The sequence below is a fragment of the Gekko japonicus genome, unplaced genomic scaffold, assembly GCF_001447785.1.
Source record: "Gekko japonicus isolate JY-2015 unplaced genomic scaffold, Gekko_japonicus_V1.1 scaffold2210, whole genome shotgun sequence".
NCBI lineage: Eukaryota > Metazoa > Chordata > Lepidosauria > Squamata > Gekkonidae > Gekko > Gekko japonicus.
Window position 1 is genome coordinate 189,055 of NW_015169243.1, and position 26,039 is coordinate 215,093.

Sequence of the window (26,039 nt, forward strand, 5' to 3'; positions counted from 1 at the left end):
AGTGTTCTTCCCTGAGGTTTGGGTCCCTCTGGGTGTCATTTAAGGCACCGTAAAACTCCCCTGTCACAACACCTACTTTTACATTTCTAAAATTCCAAAAACGAGAGCACTGATATCTTCTTTTTTTTGGGGGGGGGGGGGTTTGCCAGAAAACCCAAACAGGGACAGCGACGGGAACTCAATCCAGCCCTCAAAGGGGGTGCATTCTTTTCTTGCTGGCCCTGTGACTCCCAATCGGAGCCAGTTTGGTGTAATGGTTAAGAGCGCGGACTCTAATCTGGGAGAACTAGGTTTGATTCCCCACTCCTCCACATGAAGCCAGCTGGGTGACCTTGGGGCAGTCACAAGTTCTTTCAGAGCCGTTCTACTCAAGGGCAGCTCTCTCAGAGCTCACTCTGCCCCGCCTACCTCACAGGGTGTCTGTTTTGGGAAGGAGAAGGGGAAGGGATTGCAAGCCACTTTGAGACGCCTTTGGGTAGTGAAGGGTGGGGGGTATAAATCCAATCTCTTCTTCTTCTTCTTCTTCAGTTCACTCTATGGTTGCCAGCTCTGGGTTGGCAAATATCTGGAGATTTTTTTTGGGGGGGGTGGAGCCTGAGGAGAGCAGGGTGTGGGGAGGGGAGGGGCTTCAATGGGGAATAATGCCACAGAGCCCGTCTCCCCAAAGCAGCCGTTTTCTCCAGGTGAACTGATCTCTGTTGCCTGGAGATCAGTTGCGATCCCAGGAGATCTCCAGCTGCCCCCTGGAGGCTGGCAACCCTAACTCATGCGTCGGCCAGCAGCTTTACATTGTACACTGTTCCCTCAGCCCAGCAGCTGATTCGTCGTTCAATGATTAAAGGTTTTGCCTGTCATTTCAGTCCTGCGCGTGTCCTTGAAGAGGCAGATCAATAGCGCGTGGTGAATGCATTAGAGGCTTCTCCTCCCCCCCCCCCCCCCTAACATCCGGAAATCACAGCCGCTCCGCTCAGAACCCCTTCATCAAATATGTAGTTGTGCATCTTACCTTCCCCTTGGCTATGACAAAAAAGGTGTTTCCTTCCTCTCCCTCACGAATCACGTAATCCCCTTTGTCATAGTATTCCTGTGGGGCAGAGGGAAGGCATATCGTTAGCGAGTGATTCAGACCCACTCAGGGAACTGAAGTCAAACCATCAGCATTTTCACAGAGTCTTTTCAAGGTGATTATCGGAACTCACAGTAATCCTGCTGCCCAAACCTAAATCTAAAAGGTATCCTACTCTGTCGTCTTAGCACAGGTATATCGGAGTATACACCTTCAAGCGGGGATGATCTTACCTTTCTGTGTTGCGTAATGATTCTCTTGGCTGAAGATTTTCTACACCCAGAGAACAAAACGTCTTGGAGTAGAGCTGAGAAATAGCGCACGTTCTTCTAGGATGCCAGGCCGAAAAGGCAGGGCTGGCTCCAGGTTTTGGGGAGACCTGGGCAACTTCCCCCCAGTGCCCCGGTTTCATGCACATGCACAAAGCCCTTCTTTCTGGAAGTGTTGTACTCAACAGGAGTGTGGAAGTGTTGTACTCAACTTTCTTCAGTGTCACTCCAAACAGGAATTGTGGTTTGGTATAAGCTTTCGTGAGTCTACTGGATTCTTACTCTTTTCTGCTGCTACAGACAGACTAACGCGGCTACCCATCTTGAGCTATCTCCAAACAGGAAATGAGAAACAGCCACAAGGGTTTTTGTGACAGGGCTGCAAATAGGGTTGCCAAGTGGAACTTACCTTGGCAGCAGGGGACTGGGTGGATCCCGGAGCGCACGCCGCACACACGTCACCAGGAAGTGACGTTATGACGCCGGGCACGCTGGGGGCGGGGCCACGACCATACAAGGGAAAACCATAGAGTTTTCCCTTGTATGGCCGTGGCCCCGCCCCCAGCGTGCCCAGTGTGCCCGCGTCACTTCCGGGTGACGCACATGTCAGGGAGGAGTTCCCCCCGGGGCCCAATCCGGCATCGTCGGGAAACGGGCCTCTGGGGCAGGGGTTTCCCCGCCCCCCGGGGGGACTTGGGATCCCTAGCTGCAAAGCCCACAGTGAGGGCGGGGGATATCCTGCCCCTAGGTTCCATTGCCCACTGCAGAAGGAGAAAACCTAAGGGTGAAAAAGCAGCCCTATGTACTTACTGGCAGTTCAAACAGGAAGTGGCAAAGGGTAGGTCTTGGAATCACTGGAAACCCTATGATTTTACCACTGAGTTTCTGATGATTCCTAGAGCTAACTTCCAAAGTAGCTTGAGGAATTGCTGGAAACTCTATAGCAATTCCTAGACCTATCCTTTGTCGTTTCCTGTATGAAATTCCAGTTGGTATTTTTAACATCCTGTGTCCCCGTGCCACCCTCCCACCAGTTGCCAACAGGTATGGGCATGAACTGGCTTATGAGCTAAAGTTTGTGATGAATTCTGGCTGGTTTGTGGATCACAAACTGGCACGAACTTTCCATGAACTTTCAAGTGGTTCGTGGCGGTTCATCAATGGATACGTTTCCAGAGTCTCTGCTCCATCAAAATGCTTATCAAACTTCAAAGCAACAGGGGGAGGGGAATTCTCCAGCCTGTGCATTTGGTGTGTGTAGTTTACCGGGAGTTTATTCTATACACTTCTGAACCTATGCCTGACATTTTCCCCAAAAGTACTCTCCTGGGGGCATCTATTTCTGGGGAGCATACCTCAGACCCCCAAAGTCCAATCTGCACATAACTTGGAGGGCATGTAGAGGAGTATCACAGAGAGGTCCCCTGCAAGTTTGATGTCTCTAGCTTGTACAGGTTCTCTTCTAGACACCTTGAACCTGCACCCGTCATTTCCCCAGAAAGCTCTTTCCTGGGGGCACCTTCTTTGGGGGGCTCAGAACCCATAAATCCAACCCTCACCAAACCTGGAAGGCAGGTAGAGGAGAGCCAGCCAGAGATCTCCTGTGAGTTCAGTGTCTCTAGCATGTGTGTGGGGGGGATTCTACCGCATCACAAACCTCACAAACCAGGCATGACACAAACCACAAACTGAACTGCATTTTCCCAGTTTGTGCCCATCCCAAGTTGCCAGTCACTGCCAGGCAACTCTGCTTCAGGATGATCACCAATTCAGAGGAAGGGCCGACGAACCTAGCACTATTGGCTAGTGCAGGGGTCATTTCCTGCGGAAGCGCACAGGAGCGGAGCTCCGGAAGTAAGGAGCACAGGGGGTGGGCACATGCAACAAGCCCCGCCCCCTGCTCCCAGCAGCCCTCAGCAAGAGGCAGCCAGGTAAGTTGCAGAGCCCCCCCCGGCCCGCCTTCAGGTACAAGCTCTCCCTCCTCTGTGAGGGCAGATCTGCAGTCCAGTGGAGCCTGAGCGGTGGGTATTGCCTTCTGACACACTTTCGGTGATGTCAAGGGGTGTGGCATATGCAAATAAGTTATGCTAATAAGTTATGCTAATAAGCTCCTGCACCTCTTTTTCTACGAAATTACCCCTGGGCTAGTGGGCCCTCTGTTTAGGTAGGGCTGCAAAAGATTTGGCTACCAGTAGAGAAAGCAAGGAGTCAGGCATCCTGCCACTCTGCCCGTAATGCAGGTCTAGAAACTCTTTGCATCAAGCATCTTTTGCCCTCAAGGCAGCGAGGAGACTACAGCTTAACAAGGCTAGAGAGATGAGATATTTTAAAATTAAATGGTGATTTGGTGGTGAGGAGCTGCCCCAACCCGAGCACAGTCACACTCTTCCAAGGGCCAAACTATATGACACCATGTCTTATGAGTCGGGTCTGGGTTTATCATACCCAACTCATTTTCCCCCTATAGCAGCTGTGGGAAACAGCACTTTAAAAATCCGTGGGGGACCAATCCATCCCAGGATCATGATGTGGGGGGAGGGGCTCCTGCCACCCCCCACAAGCCATTTCCCCAAGCCAAAATGGCTGCCATTTTGAAGCTGCACATGCAGTGTTCCTTTATTACTGGCATGTTCTCTACAATCACTCTCTGGTCCTGTATTGGAAGTAGGACGGGACTGGGGGGGGGAACAGGAGGCCGTAGAGCTTTTAAGGGCGTCACGGGTGCCTTTAAATATACTGCAGCCTTGAGGGAAACTGCCAGGGGTTGTCGCTTGTGCAGTCAGGCCAGAAACAATTTCTGCCACACTATTGTTTCAAAGCCGACGTGCTGTTGTAGTTGCATAATTTGCAGGCAGTGGCTCTCTTTAGACTCCCCTGCCAAGAGGAATGAGTGTGTTTGCAGTGGACCAGCCTGGAAGAAATTCAGGGCATTCGGAGCATTAGCTTCATAACACTGCGAGCAAAGCAAAGCAGATATGACTCATTACACTTCAACAAGGAGCAGGAATCTGGCCTAAAATGTTTTGTACACATTTCGAGCTGTGCTCTCTCATCACTAAGTCACCCTGCTACATGCTTATACAGAAATAAATTGCACTGAAATCCACAGCATATTTATGTTTGGGTAAATGGTATTCGTCTCGGTGAGATGACGAGGCCAAATGACTTCCTTTTCCTTAGGAAATGTTTTATTGAAGCGTAAAGTTAGGAGTTTATGTAAGGATTGCATGCATAAATCAATAAGCTCAGATATTACTCTGATTGGCTCTTCACATAAAAAAAGGCTCTTTGTAGGGTTGCCAGCTCTGGGTTGGGAAATTCCTGGAGATTTAGGGGTGGAGCCTAGGGAGGGCGGGGTTTAGGGAGGGGGGGGATCTCAGCAGGGCATTATGGCACCTTCCATAGCAGTCATTTTGTCCAGGGGGATTGATACCTGTCATCCAGAGATCAGTTGTGATTCCGGGAGCTCTCCAGGCCCCACCTGGAGTTTGGAAACTCTGGTCTTTTGACTTAGGTCCTTTCTGCCTTTGCCTGCCACTACAGATTTTCTCAGTGTTCAAGGCAATTTAAGTCCATATCAAAACAGCGTCCAAATAACCCAGGACAACAGCAGGTTGAAACCAGTCTGACCACCAAAGAGAGGCAATGTAATGCAGAATTTGGGGGGAACCCAGAATAATAAGAAGGTTGAACTCGATTTTAGTGCGGAATGGGGGAGGGGGGGGAACCCTGGATTTTAAAAGAAGGTTGAACTTGATTTTAGTGCAGAATTGACACCGTGGTGAACATGGATTAAAAGGAGAGTGCAGAAAGGGCCTTATATTAATAAACATAGAAACAAAACAACAAAAGAACCGTCAGCAGTAAAACAATAGCCCGTATCCAACCACACATTTCCAAACCCTTAAGGGGTCGCAATTTCTGATTCGCCTTCTTACTGTACACCCCCCCATTTTGCCTACTAAGATGTTCCAGAAGGGGGATCCACAGATCCCCTAAAAATAATACTTCAGGGGCTTGGTGAGATGCAGAAAGAGAGGGAAATTAGCAAAAACCGTCACTGCCCCCTTTTCTGCATGGCTGGATACAGGCCAATACATTTCAAATAATATCGGCTAAATTGCAATATCATTATTGCAATCCCCCTGGACAAAATTGCAATCCCCCTGGACAAAAGGACATCAGCTGTAACTGAAGTTGGGAGACGGACACTATTGTCCTAAGCAGAAATGTAATGTAATGGTAATGGTTCCCTTGCTCGAAAGCCAGTCGAATCCGATTCTAGGGTTGCGGTGCTCATCTCCGTTTCCAAGCCGCAGAGCCAGCACTGTCCGAAGACGTTTCCGTGGTCATGTGGCCGGCATGACTAAACACCAAGGCACACGGAATGCTGTTACTTTCCCACCGAGGTGGTCCCTATTTATCTACTTGCAATTTCTTGCTTTCGAACTGCTAGGTTGGCAGGAACTGGAACTAGAGACGGGAGCTCACTCTGTCATGTGGCACACTCGGGTCTCGAACAGCTGAACTACAGACCTTCCACAGCCTGCAGTTCAGCGTCTTAACCACTTGAGCCACTCCCTTCTAATTCCAATTAAATCAATGGGCTTACAGGGTAGTTTCAGGCGGACAGCTACCTAGGGTTACCAACATCCACACGGGACCTGGAGAGCTCTTGGAATTAGAACCGACCTCCAGGTAACAGAGATCAGTTCCCCTGGAGAAAATGGCTGCTTTGGTGGGTTGACTGTATGTCATTCTGTCCTACTGAAGTCCCCCCCCCCGGCTCCACTTCCCAAATCTCCAGGTATTTCCCAACCCAGAGTTGGCATCCTTATGGGGAGAACTTTGACCCTTGAGAACTGATACCCTGGAAACCTTGTTGACCTTTAACAGGGTTGCCAGCTCTGGGTTGGGAAATACCTGGAGATTTTCGGGGTGGAACCTGAGGAGGGGAGGGTTTGGGGTGCGGAGGGACTTCAGTCAGGTACAATGCCATAGAGCCCACATTCCAAAGTGGCCATTTTCTCCACAGGAACTGCTCTCTGACACGTGAACACATGAAAATGCCTTATTGTGAATCAGACCACCAGTCCTTCAAAGTCAGTATTGTCTACTCAGATTGGGGGCAGCTCTCCACACTCTCAGGCTGAGGTCTTTCACATCACCTACCGCCTGATCTATCCTGGAGATGCCGGGGATTGAGCCTGGAACCTTCTGCATGCCGAGCAGATGCTCTGCCACTGAGCCACGGGCCCCTAGAGATCGGCTATAATAGCAGGATACTTCCAGCCACTACCTGGCTTCTTTGATCTGGATACACTAATGAGGCGTGAAATGCATCTTCCACTTCTTAAGAAGACTCTTCCCTCTTGTTGTTGACATTTTTCACACAAGGACTTTTTGGTGAATTTCCTGAACTTATATATAAAAACAGAGATGGTATTTTTTTCTACGAGACTCATTGAAAATTTTCATGGGTATTGCACTGCTCATTTAAAAGATATATACAAATTATAAAACGTATTTGTAATTAATTATCGTTAGTCTGTCACGGTTTAATTTTATTTGACATAGATGGTTCAGTGATTCTTCATTGTTTGGTTTGGAGGCAACCTGAGTCTTTAAGGTGCAACAGGACTCGAATCTTGGGCTTGTTAAGGGTGCAACCCAGCCAGGGCCGGCCCGTTATTCTTAAATTTTAGACTCTCGCCTAGGGCAACAGCTCGACGAGGGCGCCATTCTGGCCAGACTTGTCCCCTCCTCGCCCCACACAGGAAGCCTCTCTTGCCGGCTTCTTCCTCCATCCCCAGCAAGAGACTCCCCTCTTTGCAGCCCCCGAGACAGAAAGAGGAGGCAGGGGGGGCAGGTGCGGGGAACAGCCCGGGACGCCCTCTGCCCCCCCCCCACCCCTGTGGTCTCTTTGGAGCTCCTTTTGCACCCTGGCACAGGCCCCCTCCCCTCGAGTGATCCCACCCACCCCCCCATGCATTTGCAGCTCAGCCTGCCCGCTGTGGCTCCGGCGCCCACCCCCGTTCTGCATGGGGGGGCGCTAGAATGTATCCTCGCCTAGTGGGCGAAAAAACCTGGGGCCGTCACTGAACCCAGCTTCGGAGTGCACGGCAAAGTGTGCAGGAAATTCTGGTGCTTATTTGAAGAACTGGGCCCCATTGTTCTTGTGGCCACTACCCTCGTTGGTTGCCCTTCACAGGAAGTAAAGGAGCTCCTTCCCACTAGCTTCCCAGCAAATATCTTTACTGATAATTGTCACGATGCAGAGAGCTATTTTGGGCACTCCTCAAGGCCTGCACACATGCTCGATTTCTCTGAACAGCCGATCTCTCCCTCCCTCACCGACACACACCAAACGCTGTTGCAGAGTGGCACTCATTCTGTGGCTCGCAGGGACCACGTTCACGGTTGCCATCGACCAAAAGAGCCACGTGACTCTAGGATGCCCTGTGTGGCACCCCACGCTCACCTCAGCATGAATCACAGCAGCTCAGGCTGGACAGTGAGACTCCAGAGGTGCCCAGAGGAAGACGAGGTGGTGGAGGAGAAAGGGGAGTGAAACTGTCACCACCCCACTGTGGCCAGCAGGAACCCCCATGGGGTTCCCAAGGCAAGAGACGAACAGGGGTGGTTTGCCATTGCCTGCTTCTGAGCGGCAGCCTTTGGTGATCCCCCGTCCAAGTGCTAACCCTGCTTAGCTTCTGAGATTTGATGAGACTGAGCTAGCCTGGGCCGTCCAGATCAGGGCTAACCCTTATTACACACCTTAATCTTTTTACTCCCTCTTTTAACACCCCCTCCCCCGCAGTTATTATCCTGCATGTGTCAATGAATCTCACATAATGAGATTCACTGAGGAACAGTTTGGTGTAGCGGTTAGGAGCGCGGACTCTGATCTGGGAGAACCTGGTTTGATTCCCCACTCCTCCACATGCAGCTGCTGGTGTGTCCTTGGGTCAGTCACAAATTCTCTCAAAGCTATTCTCTCAAGAGCAGTCCTCGAAAGAGCTCTCTCAGCCCCACCTACCTCACAGGATTTCTGTTGTGGGGAGGAGAAGGGAAAGGTATTGTAAGCCACTGAGACTCCTTTGGGTAGTGAAGGGCGGGGTATAAATCCAATCTCTTCTTCTTCTTCTTCATAATTAGCAGCAACAACAACAATAATGATGATGATAACAACAGAAGGAGGAGGAGAAGAGGAGGAGGAGGAGACCAGGCACCCTGGGGCAGTGGCTCCCAACATTTTAGTATGATGACCCACTAATCTAAATTTACTTGGTATGGTAACCCATCCAGGGCTTGCCTGAGGATTCTTGGTGCCCTAGGCAAACTGTGACCCTGGCACCCCTCTATTCCATTTTCTACAATGTCCAATGAGAAACCAACAAACGTCACACAAAGGGCGTGACCTGCTCCCCACCAATGTTCCCCCTAAGCTGTGGAGTCTTGTGAGCGAAAATCCTACTTTGTGAGCTACGGGCATTAAAGTTGTGAGCGAGCCATTTGGTTGCTGCACAAATTAGTTTGCTTTGAGGCCATCCTTCCTGAGCTAGAGCAAAAATCTGTGAGCTGGAGGCTAAAAAACTGTGAGCTAGCTCACACCAACTCAGCTTAGAGGGAACACTGCTCCCCACTATGAACCCCAAGCAAGTGAGAGTTCATCTCTGGGCAAGAGCCACCATTAAGGAGGGCTGCCTGTGACCCACTTTCAGAGGCTTTGTGACCTACTTTTGGGTCCCAGCCCACAGGTTGGGAGACACTGCCCTGGGGACCATGTTCCAAGTGTGTCCCGAGGCAGACTACTGAAAGCAGGTCTAGATGCTGAGAGAGACAGAGACAGAGATTCTCCCCCGGCAGTCCAGAGCCACCTGCCTACTGTCACAGTCCTACGCAGATCAGCACACAACATATTAAGGGAGGGGGGAGTAGGAAGGATGGAAATCTGGATAACTATTTCACCCATAACAGGTCTCTTCCCCCTCCCTGTGACCTCCCTGAACTTTGCCAACGGGACAGCCAGACGCCAGAACGACGAAGAAAAATGAATATTAACAAATGCGAACGGATGTCATTGGTTTGTTCCCCGTTTGTTTGGGGAATAACAATAACGAATGAGGCCTTTTCATTGAGGTTTCCCTTCCCCCCTCCTCATTTCATTCGCTAACAAAGGGAGGCTCACCCCTAACACATGGCAGGTCGCAGATTGCGCCGTAAAACGGTTTCGCCGAATTTGGCACCCGCGATGAACTCTCTAATAACCTGGCTCCAGATTTACCACAAGGCAGCTGAGACTTGGAGCGGCCTTAAAATACACAGGCTTGGAACCAGTGGAGGAGGAAAGACAGCTTCCATCAGTTGGTTGAGGACAGCGACAGGAGAGCAAGTAGTCTGGCGTTCACAGGTCTCCTCCTCCACCTCAATTGCCCTCAGGAGGCTATGGGGGGGGGGGGTTGCAATTTTTGTCAAAGTTTCTCAGCAACGGGGAATAGTCTGTTTTTATTTACTGCTTTGTGCTGTATCTTATTATTGGTCTTAATTAGATTATTTATTGTTCTACTTTGTTGCAAGCCGCCCTGAGTCCTGCTTGCAGGGAAGGGCGGCCTAGAAGTCTAAATAAATAAATAAATAAATACCCCCCCTTACTGCAGACCTCTATTTTTTAAAATAATTTTATTGTATCCAAATATTGTTATTACATTACAGTTTAGTTTCAAATTTTTGATACCTCTTTTCCCCTATTTTATCCCTCCCCCCCCCCAAGGTGGCCACCATCATGTTATTCACATTACATTTTCAACCACGAGCACATTCTTTCCAACTTTTCAAATATACTCCTGTTGGCTTCCCCTTTATAAACCCATTCAAAGTATACTGACCATTTCTTTTTTATCTCCTTCATTTTTACAGTCCATATCTTATCTTGCTTTAAACATTCCAATATGTCCGATTGTATATATTCGTATAAATATTCGTTCCATTTTTCTAAAGTCCATTTTGAGTTCTCCTTCCAACCATATGCAATCACCGCATGTGCTGATAATAACATTACTTTGAAGATATCCTGATTTTGTTTCTCAATTCTTCTTACTGCAGACCTCTAGCTCTGCCAATGTGCTGCTCCTGGGAGGGGGCTCCCCCGTACCTCCGGAGTAGTATTTCTGAGAGCATTCTAAGTCACTGCAGGGGAGGGGAGGTCGGAAATTCGCAGTCCATTGATGGAAATCTTCCATCACCAGAAATTACTACTTGAGGAGGAGCTCAGAGGTAGAGTACCTGCTCAGCATGCAGAAGGTCCCAGGTTCAATCCCCGGCATCTCCAGGTCAAAAAGGAACAGGCAGTAGATGGTATGAAAGACCTTCACTGGAGAGCCGCTGCCAGTCTGAGTAGACAATACTGACCTTGACAGACCAAAGGTCTGATTCAGTATAAGGCAGCTTCATGTGTGGTTTCCAGTTAGATTTGAGTCCACTGGCACCGTAGAGACCCGACTATTGCAGTGAACCGGGAATAAAAAGACTTTGCCCAAACGATTCAAATATGATCAAAGAAAGCTTTTTCGTATAATTGTGCAGCTGGTTATAAATATATATATATACTTACCACTTCCAAGCAGTCTATGATCTTGGTCAACTTCTCTTCGGGCAAATTCTTCAGCAAAGACACACTTGGGGGGGAAAAAGTGAGATGCATTTAGTTCCGCTTGTGTGCAGCTTTCCAGCTGCTTTATGGAACACCTTAGTCACACATGGGATTATTACATTATTTGGTTATTGCTTATCACCGCCATGATAAAGAATGCTGAGTCAGAGAAATCTACAGAAAACATCAATCGATCTTTGATGTGCTGCTAAGCGGTGATGCCAATGAGTAGATATGGTCAGGTGAAGGCTACCAAGTCGGATTGCCGACTCCCAACTCAAGCAGTTATAGCCAATACTCCTTCTAAGCTGTGGAGTCTTGTGAGCAAAAACTCTACTGGGTGAGCTACTGGCATTAAAGTTGTGAGCCAGCGATTTGGCTACTGCATAAATTAGTTTGCTCTGGAGCAATGTTCCCTCTAAGCTGTGGAGTCTTGTGAGCAAAAATTCTATTTTGTGAGCTACCGGCATCAAAGTTGTGAGCAAGTAATTTGGCTGCTGCATCGATCAGTTTGCTCTGGAGCCCTCCTTCCTGAGTTGAGACAAAAATGTGTGAGCCGGAGGCTAAAAAACTGTGAGCTAGCTCACACTAACTCAGCTTAGAGGGAACACTGCTCTGGAGCCATCCTTCCCGAGCTAAGACACAAATGTGTGAGCCAGGGGCTAAAAAACTGTGAGCTAGCTCATACTGACTCATCTTAAAGGAAACACTGGTTATAGCCATAAAGAAACACAGGCTTTCCCCTCCTCAAAACCCTATACTTTTAGGCACAAATTTCTTTGTCGTTTGAGCAAGGCTTGGCACTACTGAAGTTACAGAAACATAATATTTTCTGCTTGATTTAAATAGCCTCTTTCTTTGCAAAGGAAAAGATAAGAGAGCGTCAGAGCAGGTATGGTAAAATGGGTACGATTAAAGGGAAAAGGGCAGAGCTACAAGACAAAAAACAAGCCTATTTGGAAGATGTATTTTCCTTCCCTCCAGCTTCTACCGCTGTTTCCATTACCTTGCTTGTGTTGTTCTTTTTTTTCCATACTAAATATAGACATACATTTGAGGTCAATGCAAGTACAAGAGAGCCCTGCACATGCTTGGTCCATAATCAGGGACTTATTAAGGGGCTACTGCTAGAGCAACAGGTAGCTTGCAATTACGAGCTTTAAAACACACACACACACACACACACACACACACATACACACACACACACACACAGAAGGAAGCAGTCAATTAATTTAGTTAAGGCAAAACAGGTGCAAAGTTTCAGCTATTTAGGTATTGGAAGAAACACGTGGCTGCAGCAGGGATGATATCAACTCGTCTATTTTCTATCCAGCCTCTTTTCCATTGTGAAACTTAAGGCGGCATGCACAGGACTCCCTCGTAGTCTCCTATTCAGGCTCTCACCAAATCCAGTCCTGTTTAGCCATTCTTAATCGCCTGATGTAGGGTTCCCAAGTACCTACCTACGAACTGGCAGGGGACACATGCTTCCCCGCTGTAAAATTCTTGCTTGTAACACAGGCGCTACACTATTCAGTCGCCCAGACGTGACGTAGGCACGTAGCTGGGCGACGCTCTGGTAATGGAGCTGGAAACTCGATGGTACCATCGAGTTTCCAGCCCCATTGCTAGAGCATTGCCTGGCTACATGCCTACGTCATGTCTGGGCGACGGAATAGTGCAGCGCCTGTGTTTTCCCCGCAGGAATGGTCCCACGAAGAACTACATATCCCCCGCCGAATCAAGGTAAGTATTAGGAGCCCTGGCCTGATAGCACCTGGGTTTGGGCCACTGTGTGACACAGAGTGTTGGACTGGATGATCCAATATGGCTTCTCTTATGTTCTTAATTTCTTGGGAAATCCAGTTATGATGACTGTTAAAAATGCTGCACTGGTTCCAAAAAGGAATAGGGCACATGCAAGAGTGGGGGTAAGGCTGCCAGGCCTGGGCTGGGAAATACCTGAAGATTTGGGGGATGGAGGCTTGGGAGGGTGGGGTTTGGGGAGGGGTTGGGCTTCAGCAGGATATAATGCCACAGAGTCCACCCTTCAAAGCGACCATTTTCTCCAAAGGAACTGATCCTGCTCATCTGGAGATAAACTGTGACAGCGGGAGATCTACCAGCCGTGCCATAGTTTCTGCTCAGCTCAAGTTGATGGGTTCAGGCTCACCTATTGCCGGCCCACTTGGCTCAGTTCACGCATGACTGTCAGGATTTTCCCAGGAAGTTTAACAGCCAAACCACCTTGGGTTGCCAGGCTCAGCAGAAAAACTGGGGAACTGGGACATGAAGGGGACATGACATCGCCAGTGTCACTGCATCAGTTCCGGGTGTGACCCGGAAGTGACAATGGGTAGCTCTAGGAATTGCTGGAAACTCTATGGCATCAATCAGTGGGATGCCTGGCAACCCTACCCTTGCCATGCTATATCCTTCTCTGTTCCAGTGGGTACCCTAAATCTCAGGACCAGATTTTCAGAAAGCGCAAGAAGCTGCAGGAGGAAAGACAGAGAAAGAGAGAGAGAGAGATCTGTTCCATGAACTCATTCTGTTCACAGTTCATTGGATCCAACCCAATGCTTTTGATATAATTAGATGAGAAATATGAGAATATACGAAAAATGAACATGGCTGTGACAGAACTGTACATACGGTGCATCAACTTCATTACTGTCTGTTACATTAAGACCCGAGAAAGAGAGAGACCATGAGAATTTATTAGGAAACCATCCTACTTCATTCAGCCACCCAGACAATGTATTATCTCCTTGCTGTTCTAAATGTTTTTTTGAAGGGGGGGTTGTAGCTGGTGGATCAACATGATTTGCTAAAGCAGCTGGGAAACGAAAGAAGAGGATGACGAGGGGCATCTGCCATTCAACCTCTATGACCGTATTAGGCTTTTAATGAACTTTTTAATGTACTGCTCTTAATCTTTTGCCCTTTGCTTGTGAGGATTTTGCAACAACCTTTGCCATGATTGATGCAAAACAAACTGAACCCAAGGAACTCTTTAAGAAAGCATCTAAATTAAACAGGGACATAAAACACCATTCCAGCGTTGGATCTCTGCTAAGTGGCAGACTGATACCACGAATGAGCTTCCAGATGCTCTGTAAGAATTATCTGCCACTTGAAGGTATTATTAAACCATACTGCATGCTTACCTTCTAAGGAAGTTTCTGTATTGTTCGTGTCTTGTTTGGGCTGTCCTCCTCATAATGTTCTGGAAAACTTCTCTGTCTAACGCCCATGTTTTCACACTGGTGACAGCTTTAAAAGACAGGAAAACATTTATTTTTTAAAAGGTGGACAGTTTGATAGCACTCGACAGCTTTCCAGCTATACCCAATAAAAATCCAGTCAGATAAACATGTCCACTGGAGGTTCTACAAGGATGCACTCACGCTAGTTCGGTATCACCTTCTTTTACAGAAGGAAATGCCGCTTCAAGGGTTGCTACCAGCTTCACAACTTACTCATGATGTTATATGCTTTTTATATTTGGTACCAGTTGTCGATAAATACAAAATTAATTATCAATGGCGCTGCAGGGTGAAGATCCAGCAAACAGTTCTGAGAATTACTGAGGGACAGAAATAAAGGCGGGAAAATGTTTTGGACTCCATCTTGAACACGGAATCCTTCACAATTCCTTTCCTGAGAGGGGAGGAGAATAGTAGCCCCTTGCATTCTCACAGGAAATATTCTCTGTGCACTGTTACAGTGTCATGCTAAGGAGATACACAACCTTCTATGCCTTCAATGAACGAAGAAGAAGAGGAGGAGGAGGAGGAGGAGGAGACTGGATTTATACCCTGCCCTTCACTCGGAGTCAGAGCAGCTCACAATCTCCTTCCCTTCCCCTCCCCACAACAGACACCCTGTGAGGTAGGTGAGGCTGGAGAGAGCTCTTTCACGGACTGCTCCTGAGAGAACAGCTCTGAAAGAACTTGTGACTGACCCAAAGTCACGCCAGCAGCTGCGTGTGGAAGAGTGGGGAATCAAACCCGGTTCTCCCAGATAAGAGTCCGCACTCTTAACCACTACACCAAATTGGCTAAGTGCTTAGGATGACACTATGATTGACAATCAAGGTTACTGGTGGTGGCGGTCAAGTCTCAGCTGACTGATGGTGACCCCATAGGATGTTCAAGGCAAAAGGGTGTTCAGAGGTGGCTTGCCATTGCCTGCCTCCGTGTAGCAACCCTGGACTTCCCTGGTGGTCTCCCATCCAGGGCTGACCCTGCTTAGCTGCTGAGATCCAACAAGATGAGGCTAGCCCGGTCCATACAGGTCATGGATCAAGGTAACTAGGGAAGGTTAAAGTGTTGTACTCGGATAAGCTAAACCCAAGCCCCCTTCCCAGTAACATCTAGGACCACTCTCCGAGACAGACCTACAGTGCCCCATGTGTTCGTGAAGGGCTGCCCCCGCTGGGAGCCCATTTACCCAGAAGTAAATCTCTGAACTTGCTGGGATCTGACAACATTTGAGCTGTGCTGAGGGTATTAAGCAGTGACAAAGGCTACAAATTAATATGCACCGAAAACAGCTCAGACCTGACCGGGAGCTATAACTAGCAGACAAGCCAGGAGCATTCAGTGAGAGCAGAGAGGAAAAAAGAAGAAGAAATCGGTTACTGCAGATAAACTAATCTGCGTGGCATTGCCTCTTGCATGAGAATAGCAGAAATCATTCCGTTCTGCCTTTCTGAACGTGAATGGCACCTGCCTGGCATTCAGAGCTCCTCTCCAAGGCTACATTTCTACTGGTGAATCAGGCACCTAGGCCTGATACAAAGGGAGAGAGTGACAAGAGCATAGTTATATCAACAGCTTGGATCCCAACCTCCAATTCCTGGAGATTTGGGGGTGGAGCCTGGGAAAGGTAGCGTTTAGGCAGGGGAGACAGATCATCAGAGATGTTAGATTCAAGTCCAGTAGCATGTTAGAGACCAACGTTAAGGTTTCAAGAGTCAAAGTTCCCTTCGTCAGTCTGGTGTAGTGGCTAGGAGCGTGTACTCTAATTCGGGAGAACCGGGCTTGATTCCCCACTTCTCCACATGCAGGCTCTGGTGTGACCTTGGGTCAGTCATAAGTTCTCTCAGAGCTGTTCTCTCAAGGGCAGTTCTTGAGAGAGCTCTCTCAGCCCCACCTCCCTCACAGGGTGTCTGATGTGGGGAGGGAAAGGAGATTGTAAACCACTCTGAGACTCCTTTGGGTAGTGAAGGGCGGGGTATAAATCCAATCTCTTCTTCTTTTACCTCACAGGGTGTCTGCTGTGGGGAGGGGAAGGGAAAGGAGTTTGTAAGCCGCTCTGAGACTCCTTTGGGTAGTGAAGGGCGGGGTATAAATCCAATCTCTTCTTCTTCTTCTTTTACCTCACAGGGTGTCTGTTGTGGGGAGGGGAATGGAAAGGAGTTTGTAAGCCGCTCTGAGACTCCTTTGGGTAGTGAAGGGCAGGGTATAAATCCAATCTCTTCTTCTTCTTCTTCTTTTACCTCACAGGGTGTCTGTTGTGGGGAGGGGAAGGGAAAGGAGATTGTAAGCCACTCTGAGACTCCTTTGGGTAGTGAAGGGCAGGGTATAAATCCAATCTCTTCTTCTTCTTTTCCTCCTCCTCCTCTGTGGGATCCAACCAGAGCTTTGACTTGCAAAACCTTACACCCAGGAAATCTTGATCTCTAAAGTGCTACTGGACTCATGTCTAGCTGTTCTACTGAGGACCAAGAGGGCTACCCTCTGAAACCAGCAGAGATGTGATGCCACAGAGTTCAGCATCTATGGCTGCCATTTTCTTCAGAGGAACAATTCTCCGTAGTCTGGAGATCAGTTGCAGTTCTGGGAGATCTCCAGGCCCCACCTGGAGGCTCAACAACAAGCACACAGGGAACACGGCTAAGTTAGATAAACACAGAAAACACCGTGTTGAAGTAATAAACACAATATTCACATGCACTTATAGCTCAATACATTTGCTTTATAGACACAACGTCAACTCTTAGTGTATTGTAAACACTTTCAAACTGCAACATCACATTTCAAACACTTTCAAACTAAGTTATATCACACGAAGAGTCCAACTGTCTTCTTCCTGATGGAGGATAAATACCCATGTACAGTTATTTGCACCGAACAACGCAGCAACCTATTGTACATTTCCCAAGTGACGATCCATCAGGTAGACCTGCTTGCTAGCTGAACCACCTCATGGGAAAATACATCTACTAGGCTTGCTTGCTAAGCTGAATCATCACAGTGAGAAATGCAAGCTGCCTGTTAGCTTTACCTGATGGATCATCACATGGGAAATGTACAATAGGTTGCTGCATTGTTCGGTACAAATAACTGTACATGGCTATTTATCCTCCATCAGGAAGAAGACAGTTGGATTCTTCATGTTATATAACTTAGTTTGAAAGTGTTTGAAATGTGATGTTGTAGTTTGAAAGTGTTTACAATACACTAAGAGTTGATGCTGTGTATATAAAGCAAATATATTTAGCTATAAGTGCATGTGAATATTGTGTTTATTATTTCAACACAGTGTTTTCTGTGTTTATCCAACCTGGAGGCTGGAAACCCCAATCCCCCCCAGTTTTTCCACTGATGTAAGGTATTTCCACCCACAAAGTGGGGCTCTCTTGTCTCCTCCCTCCCACTGGAGTCTACAAGACTCCACTAGATGCAGCTCCTGGTTCTCCTGGCTTTACAGTATTTTGGTCATCGTGCACACCTTTCACGGAGGCTGTCCTGGTGCAATTGTATAAAATTGCCAGCTCGCCGAATGCTGTCCACACAGGAATGGATGAGAGCAACTTGTTCTGCTGAAAGACCTCCAATCTGCCCTCTGTGAAAAGGCAACAAGAAATAATTCAATATGCTTCTCAGTTATACTCATATTATAATAACATGTCTATGTACCATTATTGCAGCCGAAGTATGGAGACCCCAGCAAGGGGCTTTTGAGGAAAGTGAGAAGCAGAGGTGGTTGGTCGTGGCTTTCCTCTGCAGAATTGTCCTTTTTGTCTCCCAAGTACCAGCTCTGCTCAGCTTCCAAGAGCTGATGAGATCAGTTTATATCACGCTGCCTTCCCTCCCCACATTATAATGAAATACATATATATGTCATCTTGTCTCTCCGCTGCAGAGAAGCAAATAAATGTCTGTTTTTCAACAAAAGAAGGTAGATCAGTTACAAACAACACTTAGCGTATAAAGCCCATCAAATCTCTGCCTTTTGTGCATAATCTCTCTCTTTATCAACTGATTTATAAACAATGTCAGTCATCCAGAGGTCTTTCTTTTACATTTTTGAAATGCTCAGGGTTTTTAAAGAACATAAATTATTTTTTTTATCACAAGCAAAGGTGGTTTCACAAATGCGTCTCCCTGCCCATGGTGCAAAGCATGATGCTCCAGACGTTTCATCAGTGTGCTGCAATGTGTTGTAACAAAAATGCATAGAGTGGGAGTGTTAATAAAGTCTAAAAACAATCTGTGATGCACCGTGGAACAGATCAGCACAGAATCAGTAATACGAAAGTTCAGCTTCCAAATGCCTGGCTGAACGGGTGTGCTTTGCATAACTTCCAAAATCCTAGTAAAAATTCAGTTTATGTGCAACCCTTGATAAGGTATGCCATAGTATGAGTGGCATCACAGCATTGTAATCCATAGGGTTGCCAGCTCTGGGTTGGGAAATACCTGGAGATTTGGGGTATGGAACCTGGGGAGGGACCTCAGCAGGGTATAATGCCACGGGGTCCACCCTCCAAAGCAGCCATTTTCTCCAGGGGAACTGATCTTGACCATCTAAAGATCAACAATAATAGTGGGAGATCTCCAGGTGCTCCTTGGAGCGTAGCAGCTCTAGCAATTGTTTTGCCCTCTTCTGGGCATAGAGCAGGGGTCACTGGGGGCAGGGGGGTATTTGTGAACTTCCTGCATTGTGCAGGGGGGGGGCTGGACTAGATGACCCTGGAGATCCCTTCCAACTCTACAATTCTTTCCTTCCTTGGGGAAGGAAGGTTTTGCAAGCTAAACAAAATAGGTTTATGATGCATAGGCCATGCAATCCTTGGACAAATGCCCTGTCATTATATATGTTTCATTAGCCGCTAGACGAGAAGGCTAGAACAGTGGGTCACTGTTGCTATTATTATGAGTGCACTGAGAAGGCTGAGACAACTCTTATTTTTGATGTTAATTGTTTGTTTGAGACTGCTACTATTAGGAAGTGGTTTGTTGATATGGTACTGTTTGTTGTGACTGTATCAAAACTTCATTGTATGTTGTTATTTTGAAATAAAATTTTAAAAAAACAACAACTCTACAATTCTATGAGTCTATGAATTCATCTGTTTACTGCTCTAACCGATTTCTAGGGCCTTCCCCCCCCCCAACACAATCAGTGGTGGGAGGGGGGAAGGGATCATGCGAAAGAAAGAAGACTGTCATTTTCCCATAACATCCCACACAGAGAGAGAGAGAGAGACAGACAGACAGAGAGAGAGAGAGAGAGAGAGAGAGAGAGAGAGAGAGAGAGGTGAGATAATATTATATCTAGTACATCTCCAATGTTTCTGTATCTAGTACATCTTCAATTGATTACATAGCCCACAGCTCAAAGCTCTCTTATATGAGCATTAAACTCAATTCTCCAGATGCCCAACAATAAAAAATCATGATCTCTCTATGAAGATTCTGCTTAGGACAATTTTTACTGTATGGTTATAGCCACTGAAATATCAATTTCATTACTCTTAGCAGCGCTGTACCCTTTCGTAGAGTAGAAGTTTTATTTCTGGCTTGCAACTATACATGAAATTTTAAGAGCGAAAGATCTATAAATAAGGCAGTTAAGTATCTTTACTGCAAATGTCTCTTCCAGCAAAACGATTTGATTCGTTCACAGCTCGGGTTGCCAACCCCCAGGTGGTGGCTGGAAATCTCCTGGGATTACAATTGATCTCCAATCAACAGAGATCAGTTCACCTTGAGATTCAGAAGGTGGATTCTATGGCATTAAACCCCATTGAAGCCCCTCCCGCTCCCCAAACCCCGCCCTCCTCAGACTTCACCCCCCAAATCTCCAGATATTTCCCAACCCGAAGCTGGTAACACTATTCACAGGACATGTGAAACAGTCACTGCAGCATTGTGGTTAAGTGCACGGTCTCTAATTTGGGAGAACCGGGTTTGATTCCCCACTCCTCCACTTGCAGCTGCTGGTTGACCTTGGGCAAGCCATAGTTCTGGCACAGCTCTTCTTGAAAAGGAGCAGTTTCTGTCAGAGCTCTCTCAGCCCCACCTACCTCACAGGGTGTCTGCTGTGGGGAGGGGAAGGGAAAGGAGTTTGTAAGCCGCTCTGCGACTCCTTTGGGTAGTGAAGGGCGGGGTATAAATCCAATCTCTTCTTCTTCTTCTTCTTTTACCTCACAGGGTGTCTGTGGTGGGGAGGGGAAGGGAAAGGAGTTTGTAAGCCGCTCTGCGACTCCTTTGGGTAGTGAAGGGCGGGGTATAAATCCAATCTCTTCTTCTTCTTCTTCTTCTTCACTGGATAGAGTCAGCAGAAATTTAAGATGCTTTTTTAAAGAAAGGATCACTTTGCCATTAATACCAAATTTGAGAGAGTCACCCCTCCATGTTGGTATTGATTTCAGTGGCTTAATTAAGAGAAGCCTAATAAGACTATTGACTTTTCCCAAGACTGATGCAGCGTAAACAGACTGACAAACTCAATGGGGTTGTTTGTTTAAACTAGACTTTCCAACCTTCAGGCAGAGCCCGGAGATCTCTCAGAATCACAATTGATCTCCAGGCTGCAGAGGTTAATCCCCCTGGAGAAAATGGCTGCTTTGGAGGGGGGACTCTGTGCCATTACATCCCTGCTTAGCAATCTCCACTCCCCAAACTCTGTCCTTAAAACTCCAGGATCTTCCCCACCTGGAGTTAGTAACTTTATTTTAAACAAATATCTGTTCACCTATAAAGCTCGTAGGGGTGGTGGTCTGATTTTAACATCAGAAGGAGTGTGCGGCTGAGGGGAGTTTGAACCCTCTGGCATCTTCTGTCATGGGGTAATGAACCAAACTGTGGTTTCTCCCAGCCTAGCTCCCTTTCAGTATCACAGCAGGACTGGATTTTTTTTAAAAAAAGAAAAAGGGCCATCTGCTGACCAATGTTGGGAGATCAAGAAGGCACCCTTTGTGGAGAAACAACTGAACATTTACCACACGTATACAAAAAGGGTAAGTAATAGCAGGATATCTGAAAGGATAAGGCTTAGAAAGAAGATATGGTTAAGTTATGAGGTAAACATGGGGCAATTTCTCTTCCAGAAGTGACTTTCAAGCAGGGTTGCCGATTGATGCTGATGCTCGCCGCTGTCCAAAGCGGCGGTGGAAAAAAAATATTTTAAAAAACCCTCAAGTGTCCTTTGTGCCTGTAGATCACTTCCGGATACAACCCAGAAGTGACGATAGCGCTAAGAATGGCTGGAAACTGTGGTTGTACCTGGTAGTGACGTCAGAGGCATTGCTCATGTCACATGTCTAAGGTTGCCAGCTCTGGGGGAGGAAATACCTGGGAATGTTGGGGGGTGGAGTCTGGGGAGTGTAGGGTTTGGGGAGGGGAAGGATCTCGGGAGGGCATAATGCCATAGAGCCCACTGTCCAAAGCAGCCATTGTCTCCAGGGAACTAACTTCTGTCATCTGGAGATCAATTGTAATAGTGGGAGATCTCCAGGCCCCAACAGGAGCTTGGCAACCCCACATGTCCCCACGTCCCCCCTCCCCCAACTTCCCAACACGCCTGCTAGTTGCCAGGTTCGACTTGGCAACCCTGTATTCAAGGCTATGAAAGACATGGGCTTTGGGGCAGCCTGCCAAGCAGTGTAGCTTCTTCACAGCTCCCTTCACCTATATGTCACTCTAAGACGCTAAAATCTCCCTCTCCCACTCATGCATATTTTATAGATGCAGAGGGGTAGCCATGTGGGTCTGTTGCATCCAAACTGAACAGGCGCTAGATGTATCTGGAAAAGTAAGCTCTGACTCATGAATACCATGCTTGAATGAACTTTGTTCATCTCTGAGGTGCCAGGGAACTCCTGTTTTGTGTAACTTCATATGATTCAAGCACACACAATTCAAAAACATGGCGGAGGCTGTCACAGCTAGCCTGGCTCATGGAAATGCAGATTAGGGGAGCAAAAGCAATGCAGAAAACGTCACTGAAAGCCATATAATTTCCTCATCACTGGTGAAGACACACAAGGTATGGCTCAAAAGCTTCACATTCACTGTTGCCAACCTCCCTGTTGGCCTTGGAGCTCTCCCAGAATTACAACTGATTCCCAGTCTATAGAGATGGAGGATGGACTCCATCGCATCGCATCCCGGATGGACTCCATCCCTTCTTCAGTGTCCGTCCTCCCTAGGTTCTGCCCCCAAATCTCCAGGAATTTCCCAACCCGGACTGGACAATCCCGTTTATATAGCCTTTGCAACCTAAGAACATAAGGATTGATGTGTTAGGATAGGCCAATGATTCAATGGGATGCAGCGCTTAGAGCAGAGGTGTCGAACTCATTCGCTATGAAGGCCAGATCTGACATAGATGACACTTTGCCGGGCCGGGCCATGTGTGTCATAAAATGTAATGCCGGGTACTGGAGATATAAACTGTATAAAGGACAGCAGCTGGTATGCTCCAAGTGGGTGTATCCTCACTGCAAGGCCCCATGGGCTGGGAGGGGGGTGCAAGGGAAAACCCATATGGGCAGACTGGGGAACAGTCTACTGTTCCCTCCGTTGCACTAGTTGCTTGCAGGCTGCATAAGAGCCCTGGACAGGCCGGTTCTGGCCCCGGGGCCTTATTTTTGACACCCCTGGCTTAGAGCACTGGACTAGGATCAGGAAGACCTGGGTTCAAATCCCTACTTTTTCATGAAGCTCGCTGGTTGGTCTTGTGCTAGTCACTCTCAGGTTCACCTACCTCAAAGGTTTGTTGTGAGGATAAAATGGGGGGGGGGACAACTGTATATACTACCCTGAGCTCTATAAACGGCAAGATAAACATGTCTTAGATCTAGCCTAGCACTGTGTCTCCAACACTGGGGGAACAGATGTCCAGCAAAAATCTCATAGGCCAATATCTATCTCTTGTTGTTTGCCCCAAGCAGGTGTGGGGTATAAAGGAAGAGATAACTGTCCCCATCCTGTATTGCTTACAAGCAAAGAGTCTTGCTGAACTTCTAAGAAACGTTATCTACAATAGAAAGAAATGATAACCATAACATAAAGTTGTGCAGACAAAGAAAGAAAGTGGTTAAATTTCATGCTTTCACTTATGGTGACCCCAGCAAGGGGCTTTCAGGGCAGGTGAGAAGCAGATGTGGTTTCCCATGGCCTTCCTCTGCAGAGTCTTCCTTGGCAGCCTCCCATCCAAACACTGACCCGTCTTAGCTTCCAAGATCCGACGAGACTGGGCTGTACCATGCCACATTTCCCTCCCTGATTGCTAAATGGAATCTCCATATTCAGAAATCGTATGCCTGTTGCTAGGGGGCAAGTGGCATGGGAGGCCTACATTTCTTCGTGGTTGGCAAGGATGACCAGGTGGGGGCAGGGTATCCCCATACAAACACCAGAAGTTATGTCATTATGTCGCCTGCGATGCAGGACACTCTGGTATTCAGGTAAAAACTCTGTGGTAAAAATGTGTCTACCATAAAGTTTTTGCCCAAATACCAGAGTGTCCCATCTCACTGGTGATGTTGCTGTGATGCAAGCCTAGGCCTTCCCCTGCTGCCGGTAAGTTCCCCCCCGCCCACTCCCCACCAGTTGCCAGGAGGGAGCTAGCAATACTATGGTGGGCTCTCTGGATGCATCTGGCAACCCACAGTCTAGTACATCCATGGTATAGGAGAACAGATGGATCTTCGACCTGATCTAGGGGGCTGCTCTTACATTCTTAGACTCAGATATAAAATTTCAGGAGTTAGCCACACGGTTCCCAAAAGTAATGATTTAAACAGTTACTGACCTGCCAGTACAAATATATGGTTGCCAGCCTCTCCTTGTTTGATTATGTAGCTCCCCTGCTGGTACGTCCTCCCGTACATACATTCTACCATATCTCTGATCTGTTGCAGATCCAGTCTCTTCAGAAATTGGTTCCTGGTCAGGGCATCTGTGATAAGCTTTTTCTCACTGTTATTATGCAAGCCACAAAACGGCAAACAGAGAAAGGGAGGGGGGGAGGCAGAAAAATCAGATTCATTGGTAGCGCATAAACGAAGTATATTATGTACAATATATTCCTCCATCGTCGTATTCATGGTCTAGTGCCCACAGAGGTAATTTACCTTCTTTCAGTCACAGCCTAAAAAATGTTTAGCGTGGCTTTCTCTCTCTCTCTCGCTCTCACCATCAGCTGCAATTGCACACTGGCCAACCGCAAAGATTCTCAAACGGTCTTCTGGGAGAATTCTAGAGGTTCATCAGAGATCCCACAATAGTAACAATGGCAGGCAAACCTTCACACAAGACACCACAACTGATCTTCCCTGGGGCTTTTTTTGTTGTTCAGTCGCACAGTCGAGTCTGACTCTTCGCGACCCAATGGACAAGATCACGCCAGGCCCTCCTGTCTTCCGCCGTCCTCTGAAGTTTGCTCAATTTCATGTTCGTTGCATCGATGACACTGTCTAACCATCTCATCCTTTGCCGTCCCCGTCTTCTTTGACCTTCAATATTTCCCAGTATCAGTGCTAAATGAGTGCGGTCCGATGTTCTCTATTCAAACTGTGGCCCAATCTGCGTCTAGCATTTGCTCCGCTGTTTTACCAAACCCACACTGGAACAGAAAAAGATGCGGCTCAAAACCACATTCAAATACTCCAAGCCAGCACCGTACTGACTGCAGGGTCACCCCGGAATGGCCATAAAATGGCCATAAATCTATGCAGATGGCTACCATAAAACCGAGAGATCATACAAAGTGTAAACGGCATGCAGTCTCGATGCTGCCATAAAATCCAACAGTCAACCAAAGTGAAAGTGCCATGCAACGTACAGGGGAATTTCTGTTCCAGTGGTGGGTTTGGTAAAACAGCGGAGCAAATGCTAGATGCAGATTGGGCTATGTCAGTGGTGGGCAAACTCATTAGTCAAGAGAGCCAAATATCAACAGTACAACGATTGAAATTTATTTTGAGAGCCAATTTTTTAAAACTTAAACTATATAGGTAGGTACATTGTTATTAATTTAATTAGGGTACTCCTAAACTGGCCTTTGCTAAAAATGTCCTCAGTCTGATTGAGGTACGTTCGCTGAGGTCGACCCCTTCCAACTCTCCCATCCACACTCGTCTTTTGTATACTTGTTTCGTCTCCTTTCGTTCATCCTCTCTATATGTCCAAAGTATCCATAAAATTAAATCATGACAATGATTGACAAACACTAATGTGAACAATGGCCTTGCATCTCCTTGGAAAGTTTGGGTAAGTCAGATTTGTATGTTATTGTTTTTAATTTTAGGCACACACTAGAGAGCATCAATATGTATGGCCTCGCTGGACCAGATTCAAGGTTCTTAGCTAGCAGCTAGCATTCTGTTCCCAACTGCAGCCTTCCAGAGGCCTCTGGAAGCTCAAAGAGCTGTTTGCCCTCCCCCATTCTCTCAACAGCATTTCATATTAAGAGGTTCAGTGTCCCTGAAAGCAAGCTTGATTAAGTTTACAATATATTTCATCTCTACGGGTTCCCCCCAAAAAAACTTCCCACCCACATCTTGTGGCAGTGGCTTTCACAAGTTAATTGGGGGGGGGCAGTTTTCAGAGGCCCGCAACAGTCATCCTTCCTAATCCGCTCAGCTATTTCAAGCACGCAACACCGAAAGCAGAGTCGACAAAAAGTGGCCACTCAAAGTTCCCTCTAAGCTGAGTTAGTGTGGGCTAGCTCACAGTTTTTTAGCCTCCGGCTCACACATTTTTGTCTTCGCTCAGGAAGGATGGCTCCAGAGCAAACTCATTTA

The 26,039-nt window shown here is 47.3% G+C and overlaps 1 protein-coding gene across 5 annotated transcripts in view; it reads right to left on the reverse strand.

The window, feature by feature from the left end:
• Positions 1–26,039, reverse strand: part of PRKG2 (protein kinase, cGMP-dependent, type II) — a 98,436-nt gene that overhangs the window by 44,554 nt on the left and 27,843 nt on the right. For all 5 annotated transcript variants that reach the window (XM_015416475.1, XM_015416474.1, XM_015416473.1 and 2 more), the window contains 5 exons: positions 24,047–24,213; positions 17,732–17,845; positions 14,161–14,266; positions 10,949–11,012; positions 1,007–1,084 (listed from right to left, as the gene is read on the reverse strand). In XM_015416475.1, the coding sequence (XP_015271961.1) occupies positions 1,007–1,084; positions 10,949–11,012; positions 14,161–14,266; positions 17,732–17,845; positions 24,047–24,213 (529 nt within the window). The remainder of the gene's footprint in view (positions 1–1,006; positions 1,085–10,948; positions 11,013–14,160; positions 14,267–17,731; positions 17,846–24,046; positions 24,214–26,039) is intronic.